We start from the raw sequence: 17,561 nt of genomic DNA, 5'->3' as shown, positions 1-17,561 counted from the left end.
TCTAAGTGTGGCTCAGGTGAAAAGACAAGGTGTGCTTTATAACGGCGTGCACGGCGTGTGCGGGTTCGTGCCCGAGTGGGATGTGAAGGCAGAAGAGCTCCACCTGTTGGTGCTGATGTGGCGATGCAGGATCAGATGTTCCACGCGTGTTCAGCAGCGACCAAAGAACATCAGCACATATGAGGAGGCGATGAGTGTATGAAAGAAACACTCCAACACAATCGTTCCTTTTGTCACCCTTTAACAACTACCACAACCACACAGAAATCTCCTCTATCATAAATCATTTACAAAGCCATTAAGACACTGAAGCAACACCTGCTGAGGGAGAACCGGTAAGGCACCGATAGCACATGTGGCGAAGGTGGTCAAAGGGCAGGAAACCAGGAGATTAAAGCAAAAACAGCACTTTTCCAAACAACAAAAAGAGCAAAAGCCCAAATATAATCGCAGCAGTATTAAAGGTTCTTCTCTGCTCCTTCTTCGCTGCCTTGTGAATCTTAAAAGATTCACACGATTGATGAGTTTCCTAGCGGAGCCTTTCAGAGGGAGAAAGCAGGAAGGCGTCCACATTTTTGTTGATCTTTATGTTGCTGTGCCATCAAGAAAGGAGCCAAATTACAGTTCAACCATCGCCTCACGTTTTTAATGGAATGAGATTAACCATAATACAGCAGCTCCGTTTTCTATTGTTCGTCCACGCTGACGTTGATCCAGCAACTTTAGACCAATCACGATTGAGGGAGGAGCTTCAGATACTTTACGTTCACATAAACATGGAGCCGGCGAGCAGAACAAAAGGTCTCATTGAAGGTCATCGCAGCAGCAACTGGAGCAGCGTGGTTTGATGTTTCACGTCCCTTTAAAGGGGCCACGGCGTTGGCGTTTAGTGGTGGAAGCCCCGCCCACTTGCTCTTCATCCTCTCCACCCACGCTGACGATGAGCACACAGACCCAAGATCCCTCCTGGCTTTAGAGTTAAACGTAGGGCCGACGGAACGTTTCTTCCCTTTCTTTCCCTGCAGGTGAAAGTGTGGTGTCTTCGGGCACGTGCGTGTGCGTGTGCACGCAGGCTGCTGCCACCTTTGCCTTCATTTGCTGCGTGTCAGCATCGTTGTGTCAACGTTCTGCTCATTTCCTGCTAATTAAAAGTGTCAAAACGGTTTGAAGGAGCTGTTGAGTTCCTGATAAACCTGCTGAAGCTTCTGGATGGAGACTGTGGGATCATCTCAAACCAGCCGTCCACCCAGAAACCTGCTGAAGCTTCTGGATGGAGACTGTGGGATCATCTCAAACCAGCCGTCCACCCAGAAACCTGCCGACAGCTTCTGGATGGAGACTGTGGGATCATCTCAAACCAGCCGTCCACCCAGAAACCTGCTGAAGCTTCTGGATGGAGACTGTGGGATCATCTCAAACCAGCCGTCCACCCAGAAACCTGCTGAAGCTTCTGGATGGAGACTGTGGGATCATCTCAAACCAGCCGTCCACCCAGAAACCTGCTGAAGCTTCTGGATGGAGACTGTGGGATCATCTCAAACCAGCCGTCCACCCAGAAACCTGCCGACAGCTTCTGGATGGAGACTGTGGGATCATCTCAAACCAGCCGTCCACCCAGAAACCTGCTGAAGCTTCTGGATGGAGACTGTGGGATGATCTCAAACCAGCCGTCCACCCAGAAACCTGCTGAAGCTTCTGGATGGAGACTGTGGGATGATCTCAAACCAGCCGTCCACCCAGAAACCTGCTGAAGCTTCGTTAGCATTTAAATCACGATTCAACTGCTGGATACAAACATCACAAATAGCTGAGAAAACATTGATGTGTAAGATGATGAGTAACTCCCAGTTATGAACTCAGAAACGGTCACACCCTGAATAACGCCCCTTTAGCGTAGCCCTCCATCCATCACACACATGCGCGCACACATGCGCACGAGGCAAACACAAAGCTGGCTTTCATCACAAGCACGTGCACAGTAAAGCTTATGTGCATTTTCTCTGGTCTGTAAATGAAAGCAAGTGAGGAGGTGGCAGTAAGAATACAGCAACGTGCTCCGCCCCTCCGTCAACGTGCACGTGGCGTTTGCTTCTTTAAGGCTGAGGGCTGCAGGTCCGTGTGCTTGGCAGTGACACTGGGCGTCCACACCTGAAGCACACCTGAGTAGCACCACCTTCTGTCCACAGCGTTAAGAAGCAGATGGTTCCACAGCTGGAGCTGCTGCGGGGAAGTTTGGGGAGGTGTGTTGCAGTTGTCCTCACGTCCACGTCTCTTCTTCGTTCCTTCAGGACTGAACTGCAGACATATTTGTGTCCACTTGTGTCTCTCCAGCAAAACCAGGGAAAGCTTTAGCTTTAGCCAACGCTGCCCTGGTTAGCACCCTCTGTCCTTTGGGAAAGAACCTTGTAAATGAATCACAGGTGTTGAGTGAGATGATCGGGTGAAGTATGAATTTCACCATCTAATCTAAATCTAAACCTTAGCACCCTCACACGACGTCAAAGTGATTACTAGCTACACCAGGAAGAAGGTGCAGCTTCCACGTAGGCCGACACCTAGACATCAACCACAAGAAGAACATAGAAGAATCATGGCCACGTGAGGCAAAGCCATTAACATAAGGCAAAAAGAGCTGACAGGAGTGGCCACATCTGCAGTGAGACACCCTGGATTAGAGATAGAGTGATAGAGTGAAAAAGGCCAAATTCAACCATCAACGGCCTCCTTTCATGTCCCTGAACATCCCTCACACATCCCAGCAGAGTCTCCAGGTTAGTGAGCCCAGTCCGAGCAGCATGCCGCCTGTCGCCGTGCCGTTAGGACTCCAACAGACTGTGCCAACGGCAGACCTGCTGTCCTTTAGACTCTTTCATCAGGGTCCAGTGGGTCAGCTCCTCCTCCCCAGAGCTGTTGAGGCCCAGGGAAATCCAGCCAATCATCTCTTTACGCTTCATGCTGCGTCTACTGTAGACGGACAGGATGAGCGTCACGTCCGACAGCTGGAAAAGGGCGACCTGGAAGAGAAAGGTCTCTTTGAAGGTGGGGTTGGGCTGTCCTCGGCAGATGGACGTCTTACACTTGGACATCTGGTGGCCCATGGAGTTCAGTAAGGTCAGCTTGACGTATGTATCTGCGAGCAGTGGGAGCCGACCGTTAGGGTTAGGGTTGGGTTAGGGAGAGCCAAGCACAACCAAAGGTTTCATCTCATATCGTTTGTGCAAAATGCTCACGTCTGCTCTGGGCGCTCTCTCAGGGTTGAAGCGTTAATGAATTCAGGCCTGTCGGCTACTCTGCTCTTGTTGCTATGCAACAACTGCACATCTAACCTGAAATATGGAGTTAACGTTGAAGATTGAAGTGATTGGCTAAGGTCCCCCAGCAGTTCTTCTGCTTTGGTCTGTTGACGTTCTCTGTGTTCCTTTGGTCGGGTCTCTTGTCTCTTCCTGTCCTCTGTCCCTCCTTTGTGATCAGCTGTGATCAGCTGACGCCTGTGTCTCATTGTCCCCACCCCTGTCTTGTATTAAGCCCATCTTCGTCTCCGACCTGCCGTCACCTGCTGGTTTGTTAGCGAACCCCTGGCACTGCTCACCTGGGTGAAGGCCTTCTGGACCTTGTGTCTCTGATTCCAGGGACATGAGCGTCACAGTTACTATTATTTTAAGAGCTGTCAGGATCGGCTACACACTTGATCTGCAAACAAGCGACACTTTTCCCAAACGCATGCTAATGCTAACGCTAATGCTAACGCTAATGCTAACGCTAATGCTAACGCATGGAAGTGTCTTTGACGATGGGCCCAATCAGTCGTATCCAGAAAAATCCGCTCTTCCACAATAAACAATCGAATTGGCTTTTCACAGGTCACATGACTTTAATTATGCTCCACGTGACATTTCCAAGCTTCTGTCACGCCCGATGCCCCCGTTTGCTTGGAAATTTGGGCTCCTCCTGAAAAGCACCCTGAACAAACCTCATTGATTTAAACTGAAAACAGCAGCGGAACCCGACGTGAAGACGTGGAACGTCGAGGGCTGCGGGAGCGTTTGGCCCCTCGTCTGCCACCACGCGCCACAAACGGGCCCCGTATTCTGCTCCGTCTACCAGCCAGAATGAGCACTGAATTGCCAAGTCTTTCACGCGGTGGAGTGCCAGCTGCCTCCACGCTCGGCTCGCCGCTTCACATCACACATTCAGCTGCTCTCTTTCACATAAAAGCACAGAGGAAAAAATAGCCTTGATTTGCTCTTTGAGTGCGGCTGAATGGCTGCGGAGCGGTGGCTGTCTGAAGTGGTCAGCGGCTCTGTGCTACTGTTGCTAAATGTGAGGGGCTGCGGCTGGTGATTAGCTCGACTTGTGGCATCCGTGCTGTTTCCCAGTGATGGAAATGTGCCTTTGAAACGTTCGCCGGCTCTTTGGGAGCCGCCTGAAGTCAATCGAGGCCTTCGTGAGCATTTTGCACAAAGCAGATTTGTCATTTGTGTGACCAGATGTGACGATTTGAGTCAAAGACACAAGGTTGAATTGTGAGGGAAGACAGCTAAGACAGTATGGACACGTGCCAGCAGCCAGGAGTTCCGGATATTTGGAGAAGGAACTCAGCAATCAGAGGAGGTTTTAGTCTCTGCTTCTGCTTCTGTGCTGTTTGCAAGCGGAGACACATCAAAAATGACGGCCTACGTTGTGGACGTGTGAATGAGGGAAGTGCTGAATTCCAAGGTTGCAGAAAGGCAACCCGAGGAGTGGACAGGACAGACTGACAGACGGGGACAGGCCACAGAGGGGGGGCGGTGTTGGGGGCTGCACCACGGCACAGGACACGTTCAAACACCCACGTTGGCCACAACAAGCAGCGGCTATCGTCATGGATGAACGCTCAGACTGCAGAATGGCAACCTCAACCCTGAGGGACAGGGGGGACAGGGGGACAGGAGGGACAGGAGGGACGCCCGTCCTCTCCTGTTTCACTTTTATCTCATTCTCATTCACCCTGCTTTTGAATGAGGAGCATACATTTATGTCAGAGGGCAGAAGCAAATCAACAGGGTTGTGTGTGTGTGTGCGTGTGTGTGTGTGTGTTTTTTGGGGTATCTATTATGACCGATGTCCTACTGTAGTCAGTAAGGGCTGGCGTAGCAGAGACGGCTCTTTTTCATCCATGAAGACAGCGTGAGAACCCAACGGGACCAAGGACAGACTCACCTCTGATTATATAAACCTGCCCACCTATAAAGTGTTTGAGGCAACAGAACAGTCCGTCTGACAACAAGGGTGGGACAGCGGCAAGAAGAGAGGTGGACCAAGATGGCAAACAGGTTAGGTTAGAGACAGAAGATGCAGGAGCAGGATGACAACACAAAGTTCAACAACAGGTTGATTTGCTTTGAACTTGAGCTGAATGAAGAGCCTGATCAGGAGCCCTCGGACCGGCCTGGACAGGCGGCACCAGCCAGGCGGCACCAGCCAGGCGGCACCAGCCAGGCGGCACCAGCCAGGCGGCACCAGCCAGGCGGCACCAGCCAGGCGGCACCAGCCAGGCGGCACCAGCCAGGCAGACTGACGCTGCAAATAGTTCCTCCTCGTGTTAATGAAGCTTAGACAAATTACAAGCTTTCCTCCACATCTTCTAATAAACAGGATGTTTGTAAAGAGGAATCGAGACAACATAACCTGGAATTGGCGAGAGAAAAGCAATGGAAGCCATTTTGAGGACTTACTGGGTGGCTTATTGGCAGCCAGGTTTCTGAAATGAATGCCTCTGATGATCTCCACAGAGAGTCGTCCCGTTGTAGCGTTGTAGGCCAGGCCCACCAGGATCTCCGGGGTGGAGGTCTGGTTGACCGACTGGAAGGAAGAGGCGCTTTCACTGCAGGTGATATCTGACAGGCTGACCTGTGATCCACCAGCCTGCAAACATGTGAAAGGACGAGAGAAAATGGCCACAGAGGAGCTGGTCTTGGTGTTCACATTGGCTTGCATGGAAGTGCTGTACTCAGGTCGTGCAGACTTACTGGGAGGGCACAGCAGGGCTCCAGCATGACCGGCATGGACATTTTGCCCTGAAGGTTGAACTTGGTGAGGTAGAACACCTTTTCCCCAAAGACCTTCTCCTTCTTCATCCGCCGCAGACTGTAGAGACGGAATCGGATGGCGTAGTTGTCGATCATCTCCGACTCCACCTGGCTAAAGTGGAAGGTCTCTGTGAAGATGGGACACGGACCTCTCTGGATTCCTGTCTTGGCTCTCTGCTTCTTGGTGGGTAGCAACACCAGGTGGACCTGCCAGGAGTCGCTGCCAGTGCGTTTGAGGGCAGGAAGGTCTGCTACTGCCATGATGGTGACTGACAGCTGCTGCTCCTCTGACACAAAGTCAAAGACCACATCCAGAGTTCCATATTTGGCCACTGGATCTGCTTCATAGCCTTTAGGGAGCTGAGCTGCTGATCCACCAGCTGACATATCCTGAGGAAAGGAACACGATCAGAGTAACGTCGAGAGCTTCCCCAACGGTGAGGCGTGCTCACCTCTGGACTGAGGACAGCTGTGCTGTCACTGGGCACGTCCTCTTCGTAGCCTTTGTTGAAATAACTCTCATGGTCGTCGCTGCCTTCACTGGGACACTTGCTAAAGGACAGGTGGGGACTTCCACTGGTGTGGGACAAGTCGCACTTGGCATCGCCCAGATCAGACAACGTGCAGGACATTCGAGGGGAACCATTCTCATCCTGATATGGAGGCGGCTGAAGCTCATCCAGCGGAGGTGTGCGCCTCATCCTCTGGATGCAGGTGGCTGAGCGAAGGAGGTGAGATTCTAGAATTACATCAGAGCAATACCTTTCTAACCCCAACCCCCAACCCTAACCCCCAACCCTAACCTCCAACCCCCAACCCTAACCCCCAACCCTAACCCTATCCCCCAACCCTAACCCCCAACCCTAACCCCCAACCCTAACCTCCAACCCCCAACCCTAACCCCCAACCCTAACCCCCAACCCTAACCCTATCCCCCAACCCTAACCCCCAACCCTAACCCCCAACCCTAACCCCCAACCCTAACCCTAACCCCCAACCCTAACCCCCCAACCCTAACCCTCAACCCTAACCCCCAACCCTAACCCTAACCCCCAACCCTAACCCCCAACCCTAACCCTAACCCCAACCCTACCCCAACCCTAACCCCCAACCCCAACCCTAACCCCCAACCCTAACCCCTAACCCTAACCCTAACCCCTAACCCTAACCCCTAACCCTAACCCCCAACCCTAACCCCTAACCCTAACCCTAACCCCAACCCTAACCCCTAACCCTAACCCCCAACCCTAAGAGACAGCAGAGACAGGAATCAACACCTGGAATCGGTAAAACTGCCATTTTATGGCATTTATGAAGGAGAATCTTTCTGAAACATGTAAACAGGTTTCACATCAATACCTCCGCTCACCCACACACACACACACACCCACCCACACACACACCCACCCACACACACACACACCCAAACACCCACACACACACACACACCCACCCACACACCCCCACTCACACACACCCACTCACACACACCCACCCACACACACCCACTCACACACACCCACCCACACACACCCACTCACACACACCCACACACACCCACACACACCCACACCCACACCCACACACACACCCGCACACACTCACACCCACACACCCACACACCCACACACCCACACACACACCCACACAGACCCAAACACACCCCCACACACACCCACACACACACCCCCACACACCCCCACACACACCCCTACACACACCCCACACACACACACACACACACCCCCACACACACCCCCACACACACCCCTACACACACCCACACACACACACACACACACACACACACACACACACACACCCCCTACACACACCCCCACACACACCCCACACACACACCCCACACACACCCCCACACACACCCCTACACACACCCCACACACACACACACACACACCCCCACACACACCCCCACACACACCCCTACACACACCCACACACACCCACACACACACACACACACACACACACACACACACACCCTTCCTCCACCATCTTGTGTAACACAACAACTGCTTGTCTTGATTGTCCCATTGTGCTGAAACGCTGTTGGACATGAAGGACCTTATCTACGGTTGTCAGTGTGTCCTCTGAGAGCTCAAAGTCCATTTTTAGGAAGTTGTCACAATAAAACCCAACAAAACACTACTAATATTAACGAGCCCATACTGACGTCTACAGGGTTGGGTCTGGGGGGCGGAAAGGGGCGTGGCCACACGGATGAGCATAGGAGGAGCACGTGGAGCGCAATATTAGAAATGCTGGGGTGTGATCGCACCATAACAAGGTGTCTACATGCCTCTGGGCTTCACTGTTAATGTTTGCACTTCCCCACGATGAAGGCAACGTCCCCCATGAGGGGCTGGAGACCTGTGGCCCCCACTGAAGATGCAGCTGCTGCAGTCAATCGCACAGCTGCTTTTATGGTAGCATCCTATCAAGCACATCACTGCGGTTTCTTCTTCTCTGCATGTCTACGAGGGGACACAAGACATCTGAAATAACACCTAGAAGAAGGGAGGTGTGGTGCAGGTGCAGAGCTTCCCCTGAAGAATGTAGCACTTCATAATCTGTTGGAACTAAAGGGTCCTGGCAGGTGAGCTGGGGCTGGTTCCAGCAGGCCAGCGCCGGTGTCGTCCTGTAAACCTGTGACGAAGCACCAGGCAGATGAGGACCTGACGTGCTTGAGAAAGTAGCCTGATACAGACGGTTGAGTGCTTCACCCTCCCACAGAGAGCGAGCAGGAAGGGAGCTTCGCTTTGATCACCTCTCCGGATCATGTGACACTGTGCGTCTGCCGTTGAGCTATTTGCAGATGCTGGCTTGGAAGTGCAGAAGAGTCTGTGCTAACAAACTAGCAGCCCTTGTATTAAAGCCCACAGGACGTACCATCATCGGCTGAGGCCTCGCTGCTGTAGCCGCCGTGGTCGGCAGTCAGACGGCTGTATTTCTGTCGGCCCCCCCACCTAAAACCTCCTGTGGGTTTAGGATGAGCAGCTGCTTTGGCTCCTCCCTGGAGACCTTGGGAACGAGTGACCGCTTCCTGATACTGACCCATCAGTTCACCCTCGCTGTCTGATGATGAGCCCTGCAGGTCAGCGTCAGAGTAGACCTTGTCTGTGTGGAGAGGAAAGATGGGCCATGACAGCATGAAGGTCGGGGCGACTGGCGCCCTCTGCTGGCTCTCACCGACATCGCAGAGACTAAACTAAATGTTAAGATTCTCCCTCGAGTAGTTATGAGATAATTACAAATTGTTTAATGGTTCTGGGGTTCACTGGACATATACCACAACACAATATTGCAACATGGACAAACAATATATGTGGAAAAATTGATCAATTAAGTTGTAGCTTGTGGAACTGCAACAGAGTTGTGTTGTTTTCTCCATCACTCACTTGTGTAGCATCTATTACATCTTTTACAATGTTTGCACGCTATTACAATCACACACATAAATTCCTCCAAACCTTAGCACACCAGGTCCTGTCTTTTTATAATGAAATAATCCTAAATTATATGATTTGTCAATATGTGGTAAATGTGGAACAAAACTAATCCTAAAAACACGCTGGTTTCTTTGAAATCAGGTGTTATTTCGCAACGGCTCCAGCAGGGGGCAGTAGATGAAGACTTACAGAAGAGGAGTTTCATTCAATTCCAAAATTATTTAAATAGGGAAATTTACTTAGAATGTGATTTTTGCCTTGTAATTAAATAAACCCACTTTGCAGGATCTCTGTATAGTTGTGAAAATCTTGTGTTAAAGAAAACTCTTTCTGTTTGATCCTTCGCTCTGCAGCCCGTTATCAGTGTTTACTGGCCAGAACCTACATTAGGCTGGCTGAGGGCACCAACCTTTTAAAGTTCTGAGGCAGTAAATAAGTGCATGTGTGTCAGCAACAGTGACCCCCCACCCGGGCTGAGAAAGGCTAGTGCCAGTGGAAAATGCCCCCTGCAGAGGTTTCTCCAGTGTGACATTAATGAGAATGTTTGAGGGGGGATTTTGAGGAAAGGGCCTGGTAATTCCAATGAAGGATGATTGTGAGGCAGGAAAGCCTTCGATTTGTTCTCTGAATGTTGATTGAAATATTGTTGGAAAGAGGATAAAGGAGCACCAACACTCACCTGGCAATGCTGCCTTTTTCCTGAAGTCATCAAGGCACTGGAGGCTCGCTGGGTTTTCCAGAGCTAACTTGTTATTAAGGAACCAGAACAGCAGGGTCATGAGCATGATGAAGAGTCCAATGGCCGTCAGAAAGCCCAACACCTCCGGAGAGACTGCAACACAGAAGGACGGGTTCAAGCTTGGAAATGTAGGTTTCATTTCACTTTAGTAATAGTTAGTGACACTCCAGAAGGCCCAACATGCTTTGACTGTCTTATCCCACTAACGCCTGGCATCCACGTGTGTGGGTTATATTTCCATAGTAGTTATATAGTCCACTTCTGCTTCCCTGAGGAAAACCCTAAATCCATATTAAAGAAGAGCTCCATTAGTCTGACTGTGTGCAGATGTTGAAAGGGTTAGGGTTAGGGTTAGGGTTAGGGTTGTGATGAATGTGGCATCTGGACGCATGATGAGACTGACAGAAGCAGGAAGTGTGGAAGAAATGGGATAGAAACAAACTCAACCAGTCAGTTACCACAGCAACGGGATCAGGCACAATCTCCCTGAGGCCCCTGACAGGAGGGCAATCAGAAGTCATGAAATGCTTTATTGTTCAGATGTCCATAATGGGGATGATTTAAAGTAAATAGTCAAGATTTTACCCTTCATTTGTCTACGCAGCCTCTCCCAAGTGATGCTCGATCCTTCCGCCTTGTGCACTCATCACTTTTATAACACACAACCACAACACAAGGACATTTTCCTGGACTTTGGAAAAACCTTTGACCACTAATTTTCCTCAAATCCCCAAAAGAACTGCAGACTCTGACTGGGACCCCAGAGTTCATGTTGGGAAAACAGGGAGGACTTAGGCACAAGTACGTGGTCACCATCTATGTCCTAAATAATTTAGAGTACATTAAATAAGAATGTTTCAGTGTTGGTGAAGGCTGGAGATGGTTATAGTCGAGGAACTTTTCTATTGCTAAGCTGTATTTCCGTCTCTTAACATGTAGGGTGAGCTTCCTTAAACACCGTCTCTATAAATGTAGTTCCATCTCATCCCCAACCCCAACCAACTAACCATAACCCTAACCCTCTAACCCTCTAACCCTCTAACCCCCTAACCCTCTAACCCTCTAACCCTCTAACCCTCTAACCCCCTAACCCTCTAACCCTCTAACCCCCTAACCCTCTAACCCTAACCCCCTAACCCTCTAACCCCCTAACCCTCTAACCCTACCCCCTAACCCTCTAACCCTCTAACCCTCTAACCCCCTAACCCTAACCCCCTAACCCTAACCCTAACCCTCTAACCCCCAACCCTAACCCTCTAACCCCTAACCCTCTAACCCTCTAACCCTCTAACCCTCTAACCCTCTAACCCCCTAACCCTAACCCCCTAACCCTCTAACCCCCTAACCCTAACCCTCTAACCCCCTAACCCTCTAACCCTCTAACCCTCTAACCCTCTAACCCCCTAACCCTAACCATCTAACCCCCTAACCCTCTAACCCTCTAACCCCCTAACCCTAACCCCCTAACCCCCAACCCCCTAACCCTCTAACCCCCTAACCCCCTAACCCTCTAACCCCCTAACCCTAACCCTAACCCTAACCCCCTAACCCTAAAACCCCCTAACCCTAACCCCCTAACCCCCAACCCCTTATCCTTAACTCCTAACCCCTTATCCTTAACTCCTAACCCCTTATCCTTAACTCCTAACCCCTTATCCCTAACTCCTAACTCTAACCCATTTATAAGAAAGATTAGAGGCAGACTGTGTTTGGATGACTCCAGATATTAAACTACAAGCGGACTCGGAAGCACCTGTTGTTTACGTGTTCTCAGACGTCCGTGTGTCTGTCAGTAACGTTGTGAGGCAGCAATGGGGACAGATATTTTTGCTCTTCGCTTCTTCATTGTTGTGTTTGCATGGAAACGGTTGCTAGGCTGAATGTCAGGAAGCACAAAACCATTTGAGGATTAAAGAGACTGCAACACTCCAGCAGCACCCCCCCACACACCCCCACACACACCCCACACACCCCCACACACACCCCACACACACCCCCACACACCCCCACACACCCCCACACACACCCCACACACCCCTACACACACCCCCACACACCCCCACACACACCCCCACACACCCCCACACACACCCCTACACACACCCCTACACACACCCCCACACACCCCCCACACACCCCCACACACCCCCACACACACCCCTACACACACCCCTACACACCCCCACACACACCCCTACACACACCCCTACACACCCCCACACACACCCCCACACACCCCCACACACACCCCTACACACACCCCTACACACCCCCACACACACCCCCACACACCCCCACACACCCCCACACACTCCCACACACACCCCACACACTCCCACACACCCCCAAACACACTCCCACACACCCCCACACCCCCCAGACACACCCCCACACACCCCCACACACACCCCCACACACACCCCCCCACACCCCCAAACACACTCCAGCAGCACCCCACACACACACCCCCACACCCCCCCACACACCCCCACACACACCCCCACACACCCCCACACACACTCCCACACTCCCCCACACCCCCCAGACACACCCCCACACACCCCCACACACACCCCCACACACACCCCCTCACACCCCCAAACACACTCCAGCAGCACCCCACACACACACCCCCACACCCCCCCACACACCCCCACACACACTCCCACACACCCCCACACCCCCCAGACACACCCCCACACACCCCCACACACACCCCCACACACCCCCACACACACTCCCACACCCCCCCCCCTTACACACACACCCCCACACACACCCACACACACCCCTACACCCCTCCCACACACCCCCACACACCCCCACACACACCCACACCCCCCCCCCCCACACACACACCCCCCCACATGTTCCACTGGGTCATCACAGCCAACACACTCCGGAACCCTTTTCAATCATGTCAATGATGGAAGGGAACCCACATTATGAGCGTGTCCATAACCAGAATCATCTCCACCATGGTGAGAAGGAGCCTCTGGATGTACCAACAACACCAAGATGAGATGGGAGGACTGGATCTGCAGCTGGTGATGTCACACAAAGACTGACTACTGACCACTGTACACTATATATAAATACATATATACGTACAGTACCGGTATATACATGGGCGGTAGGAAAGACGTATAGTCCAGTGTTACCCATTCATCTCTTCATCAGCAGCCACTCCCATAAGCATAACCCCCCCCCCACTGAGGGGCCAACCTTCGAGTCCACCTACTAGTGGACCAGCATTGTGGGATATCCTCCTAACGTGAGCGTAGCACTCGTGCGTACGTCTACATTATTTACTAGATATCGATATAAATAACAAGCACATCCTGCTATAGAGGTTGGCTCCATAGCCTCAACCCCCCCTTGAGGTGCGTTTTTAAGCGTTTGGCAGCTGCTCACTGCGACTGATGCTGTGGCGCTGATGAATCTGACCTGCAGCTCATGCTGACCCGGGGGCGACCCGGGGGCGACCCGGGGGCGACCCGGGTGAACGGGATCCAAGACGCCACCGGGGGATGAACACATGCACCCGATGGGGTCAGAGACGCTGATGACAGCACGATGTGGAAACGGTACCACAACAGAGGTCAGTGTGTGGGTGAGGGTGTCAGGTCAGGAGTCAGAGGGCACCCTCCCTGACCTCTGACCTGCCCTACCTTTTCTGACGCAGATGAGCTCATGAACGCCACAGTTCCGCTCCCCACCTGGAAACACAACGCAGTTTCAATGAACCACTGTGATGAGCAAAGACAAACACGAAAACACACTCAAACATGAAGAGACACATTTAACAGGCTGATGACAACAATGTTGTCTGGACACCATGTGTGGGTGGACAATCACGCTTCCACCTACAAGATCTTTTCATCAAGCGGTGCATTCAGGGCCTCCTGATTACATAGATGTTAAGAGTTATGTTCATCATAGAAAAAAGGGTAGAAGAATGATCATCCCAGGAACAAGATGCAGTTCCTGACGCCTCCAGGGTTGAATAAATAATGAGGTCGCCCCCACCACCAGTCAAGAGTGGGCGAATGCCACCTTCGAACTTGTCAAGCACGTTGAGAGGTTGGGAATGCTTACGAACGGCCTCAATGTCCAGTGTTCCTCAAGGGGTGCTAACCCTCTGACACCATGGGGGCCCTCTTGGTTCGGGAAGCAGATTGGTCCACGATCCCTGGGACGTGATAAACAGGCCCGACACATAGCAGGAGAAGCAGGGTGATGCAGCAGCCTGAATCTGGCCCCATTAACTTGGGAATGTTTTCTGATGGAAACAGCTGCCAAAATAAGACTTCTATAGATTTTATGCTGCTACTACATGTAAACCAGGTAAGCGAAGCTCAAATTGAACTGAACTTTTTCTGTGGCAGGACACCAACATTTAAAAATGCTTCAGCCAAATAGCTGTTGTCCAACTGATCAACGTTGAGCAGCTGTGTGTAGGAGGAGAATCGCATCACACACACACACTGTTAGCATCTCTGTGCTCTTACACTCATCACACACACACACTGTTAGCATCTCTGTGCTCTTACACTCATCATACACACACACACTGTTAGCATCTCTGTGCTCTTACACTCATCACACACACACACTGTTAGCATCTCTGTGCTCTTACACTCATCATACACACACACACTGTTAGCATCTCTGTGCTCTTACACTCATCATACACACACACACTGTTAGCATCTCTGTGCTCTTACACTCATCATACACACACACACACTGTTAGCATCTCTATGCTCTTACACTCATCACACACACACACACACTGTTAGCATCTCTGTGCTCTTACACTCATCATACACACACACACACTGTTAGCATCTCTATGCTCTTACACTCATCACACACACACACACACACTGTTAGCATCTCTGTGCTCTTACACTCATCATACACAAACACACACTGTTAGCATCTCTATGCTCTTACACTCATCACACACACACACACACTGTTAGCATCTCTATGCTCTTAAACTCATCACACACACACTGTTAGCATCTCTATGCTCTTACACTCATCACACACACACTGTTAGCGCCTGGAGCTCTGCAGCAGAACCCGCTCAGGTAAATGTCAGCTAGGCTTCTCATGGCAGCAGGTCGACCCACGACACCACAGACTTCCTTCAGCCACACGTCCCGTCCAGGATGGAAGATCAAAGAATATCCTCTTGATATTTTTATATTTGATAAATTTGATATTTGATACTTGTTCAGTCAAGACATCAGGCCTAGTTGGGGTTAAAGAAATATTGTTATACCAAAATGATTGTATTATGAATGAAACTTTAGATTACAAATGTATTCATCCTTTAAACGAATTAATGAGCGCAATAGAACCACTAGATTTTTGTGTTATTCTGTAGCATCTCAAATATTTTTTTCCCAGTCATTTGCTTGAGAACGTCTTTCTGGAAGGGTTTTGTTTCATCAGGTCGTTGGTGACCATACGGCTGTTGTCACGGTGTAGGGAACAACGTTGACTTCTGGGTAAGCTTCAACTAAGCCGATTACGAAGTGGATCAAGACTTAACCAGGTAACCTGAGAGTTACCACATCAAATGGCATTAGTCTGCAGCAGCTGAACATTTGTGGTTGCTGCACATTTCCTAGAACTTGTTTCTGATGGATTACAGATCAGCGCTTATCAAGTTCTGACTACAAACTGCTTCTATTCAATAAGATATTTGGGGTTGCTTGATTATCATGACGAAAACCAGCCAATTAAGCTCAAACACCGCTAAAATGGTGATAGACGCTTCCAAGGTCTCTTTCCACAGAATTTCAACGTTTCCAGCACTTTGATAATAAATCACACAGAAGCTCTAAAGCTGCTTATCAGCCTCGATGTTATATAAAGGTTTTATTTTATTTTATAAGGTTGGCGTTTAAAACTACTCAGTAGTTCAACCCAAATCTAAACCAAATAACTGCTTTTAAATGTGTCTTTTTAAAGTCTTTAAAGCTGATGAGCCAGGTCGTAAAGAAGCAGTGAGGCGACACAGCAGCACCCAGAACCAGAGGCGAGCAGAGCCGCCAGAAGGCTCTCCCTCCCTCCCGGAGCTGTCCGTTCAGCACCGCCGTTCGCAGCACGCTCTGCCCCGGCCCCTCCGACTCTGCCCCGGCCCCTTCCGCTCTGCCCCGGCCCCTCCGACTCTGCCCCGGCCCCTTCCGCTCTGCCCCGGCCCCTCCGACTCTGCCCCGGCCCCTCCGACTCTGCCCCGGCCCCTCCGACTCTGCCCCGGCCCCTTCCGCTCTGCCCCGGCCCCTCCGACTCTGCCCCGGCCCCTTCCGCTCTGCCCCGGCCCCTCCGACTCTGCCCCGGCCCCTCCGACTCTGCCCCGGCCCCTTCCACTCTGCCCCGGCCCCTTCCACTCTGCCCCGGCCCCTCCGACTCTGCCCCGGCCCCTTCCGCTCTGCCCCGGCCCCTCCGACTCTGCCCCGGCTCCTTCCTATCTACCCCGGCTCCTTCCGCTCTACCCCGGCTCCTTCCATTCTACCCCGGCCCCTTCCTATCTACCCCGGCTCCTTCCACTCTACCCCGGCTCCTTCCATTCTACCCCGGCCCCTCCGACTCTGCCCCGGCCCCTTCCACTCTACCCCGGCCCCTCCGACTCTGCCCCGGCCCCTTCCACTCTACCCCGGCCCCTCCGACTCTGCCCCGGCCCCTTCCACTCTACCCCGGCCCCTCCGACTCTGCCCCGGCCCCTTCCACTCTACCCCGGCCCCTCCGACTCTGCCCCGGCCCCTCCGACTCTGCCCTGGCTCCTTCGACTCTCCCCAGCCCCTCCGACTCTGCCCCGGCCCCTTCCACTTTACCCCGGCCCCTTCCTATCTACCCCGGCTCCTTCCATTCTACCCAGGCCCCTTCCATTCTACCCCGGCTCCTTCCATTCTACCCCGGCCCCTTCGACACCCACCTGCGCCCCCTGAACGCTCCACCAGTGCAGCCAAATTACCGACTCATCCCAATTACACAACAATCGCCACAAAAAAAATAATGTGATCCAAGAGACCTCAGCAAAATAAGCCCGAAAAATGAGCTGTGACTTGGGAAAGTTAATAAACCGAAAAACACAAATATTATTGGCCTACTCACCATCAATCGCCATGATTTTCTGGTTCGGCTTCCACCGGGGGGGCAGAAAAGAAGGTGGGACGTACCACTGCGAGAGTAGCGTGGGGGAGCCGCTGTGTTGGTACGGCCCAAAAAGCAGCGTTGATAATCCATTATATTGCAGAGGTTTTCCGT

At 51.8% G+C, this 17,561-nt stretch overlaps 1 protein-coding gene across 11 annotated transcripts; it reads right to left on the bottom strand.

The window, feature by feature from the left end:
* Positions 1-239: 239 nt before the first annotated feature.
* Positions 240-17,461, bottom strand: syt14a (synaptotagmin XIVa). 11 transcript variants are annotated; one of them, XR_003885889.1, is made up of 10 exons: positions 17,409-17,461; positions 13,949-13,996; positions 10,218-10,370; positions 8,979-9,206; positions 6,521-6,786; positions 6,009-6,458; positions 5,715-5,904; positions 5,200-5,256; positions 1,255-3,130; positions 240-1,193 (listed from the first exon to the last, which is right to left on the bottom strand). XR_003885889.1 is itself a non-coding variant. In XM_029826314.1 (9 exons), exons 1-9 carry the CDS (start codon positions 17,419-17,421, stop codon positions 2,817-2,819), a joined length of 1,719 nt encoding a protein of 572 aa, XP_029682174.1. In that variant the 5' UTR covers positions 17,422-17,461; the 3' UTR covers positions 240-2,816. The 11 variants fall into 11 exon arrangements, 9 of the variants coding, with proteins under 9 accessions (XP_029682174.1, XP_029682177.1, XP_029682192.1 ...); XR_003885888.1 differs by having other exon boundaries at positions 240-1,683; positions 1,745-3,130; XM_029826314.1 differs by having other exon boundaries at positions 240-3,130.
* Positions 17,462-17,561: the final 100 nt, after the last annotated feature.

Source organism: Takifugu rubripes, chromosome 2 (genome assembly GCF_901000725.2).
Source record: "Takifugu rubripes chromosome 2, fTakRub1.2, whole genome shotgun sequence".
NCBI lineage: Eukaryota > Metazoa > Chordata > Actinopteri > Tetraodontiformes > Tetraodontidae > Takifugu > Takifugu rubripes.
This window is presented reverse-complemented; position numbering and strand designations above follow the sequence as displayed.

Coding starts and splice junctions, on each gene's coding strand:
- syt14a (XM_029826314.1), bottom strand. Junction 9,207..10,217: donor GAAAAAGGCAGCATTGCCAG/GTGAGTGTTGGT, acceptor CTCTCCACACAG/ACAAGGTCTACTCTGACGCT. Junction 6,459..6,520: donor CAGCTGTCCTCAGTCCAGAG/GTGAGCACGCCT, acceptor TCCTTTCCTCAG/GATATGTCAGCTGGTGGATC.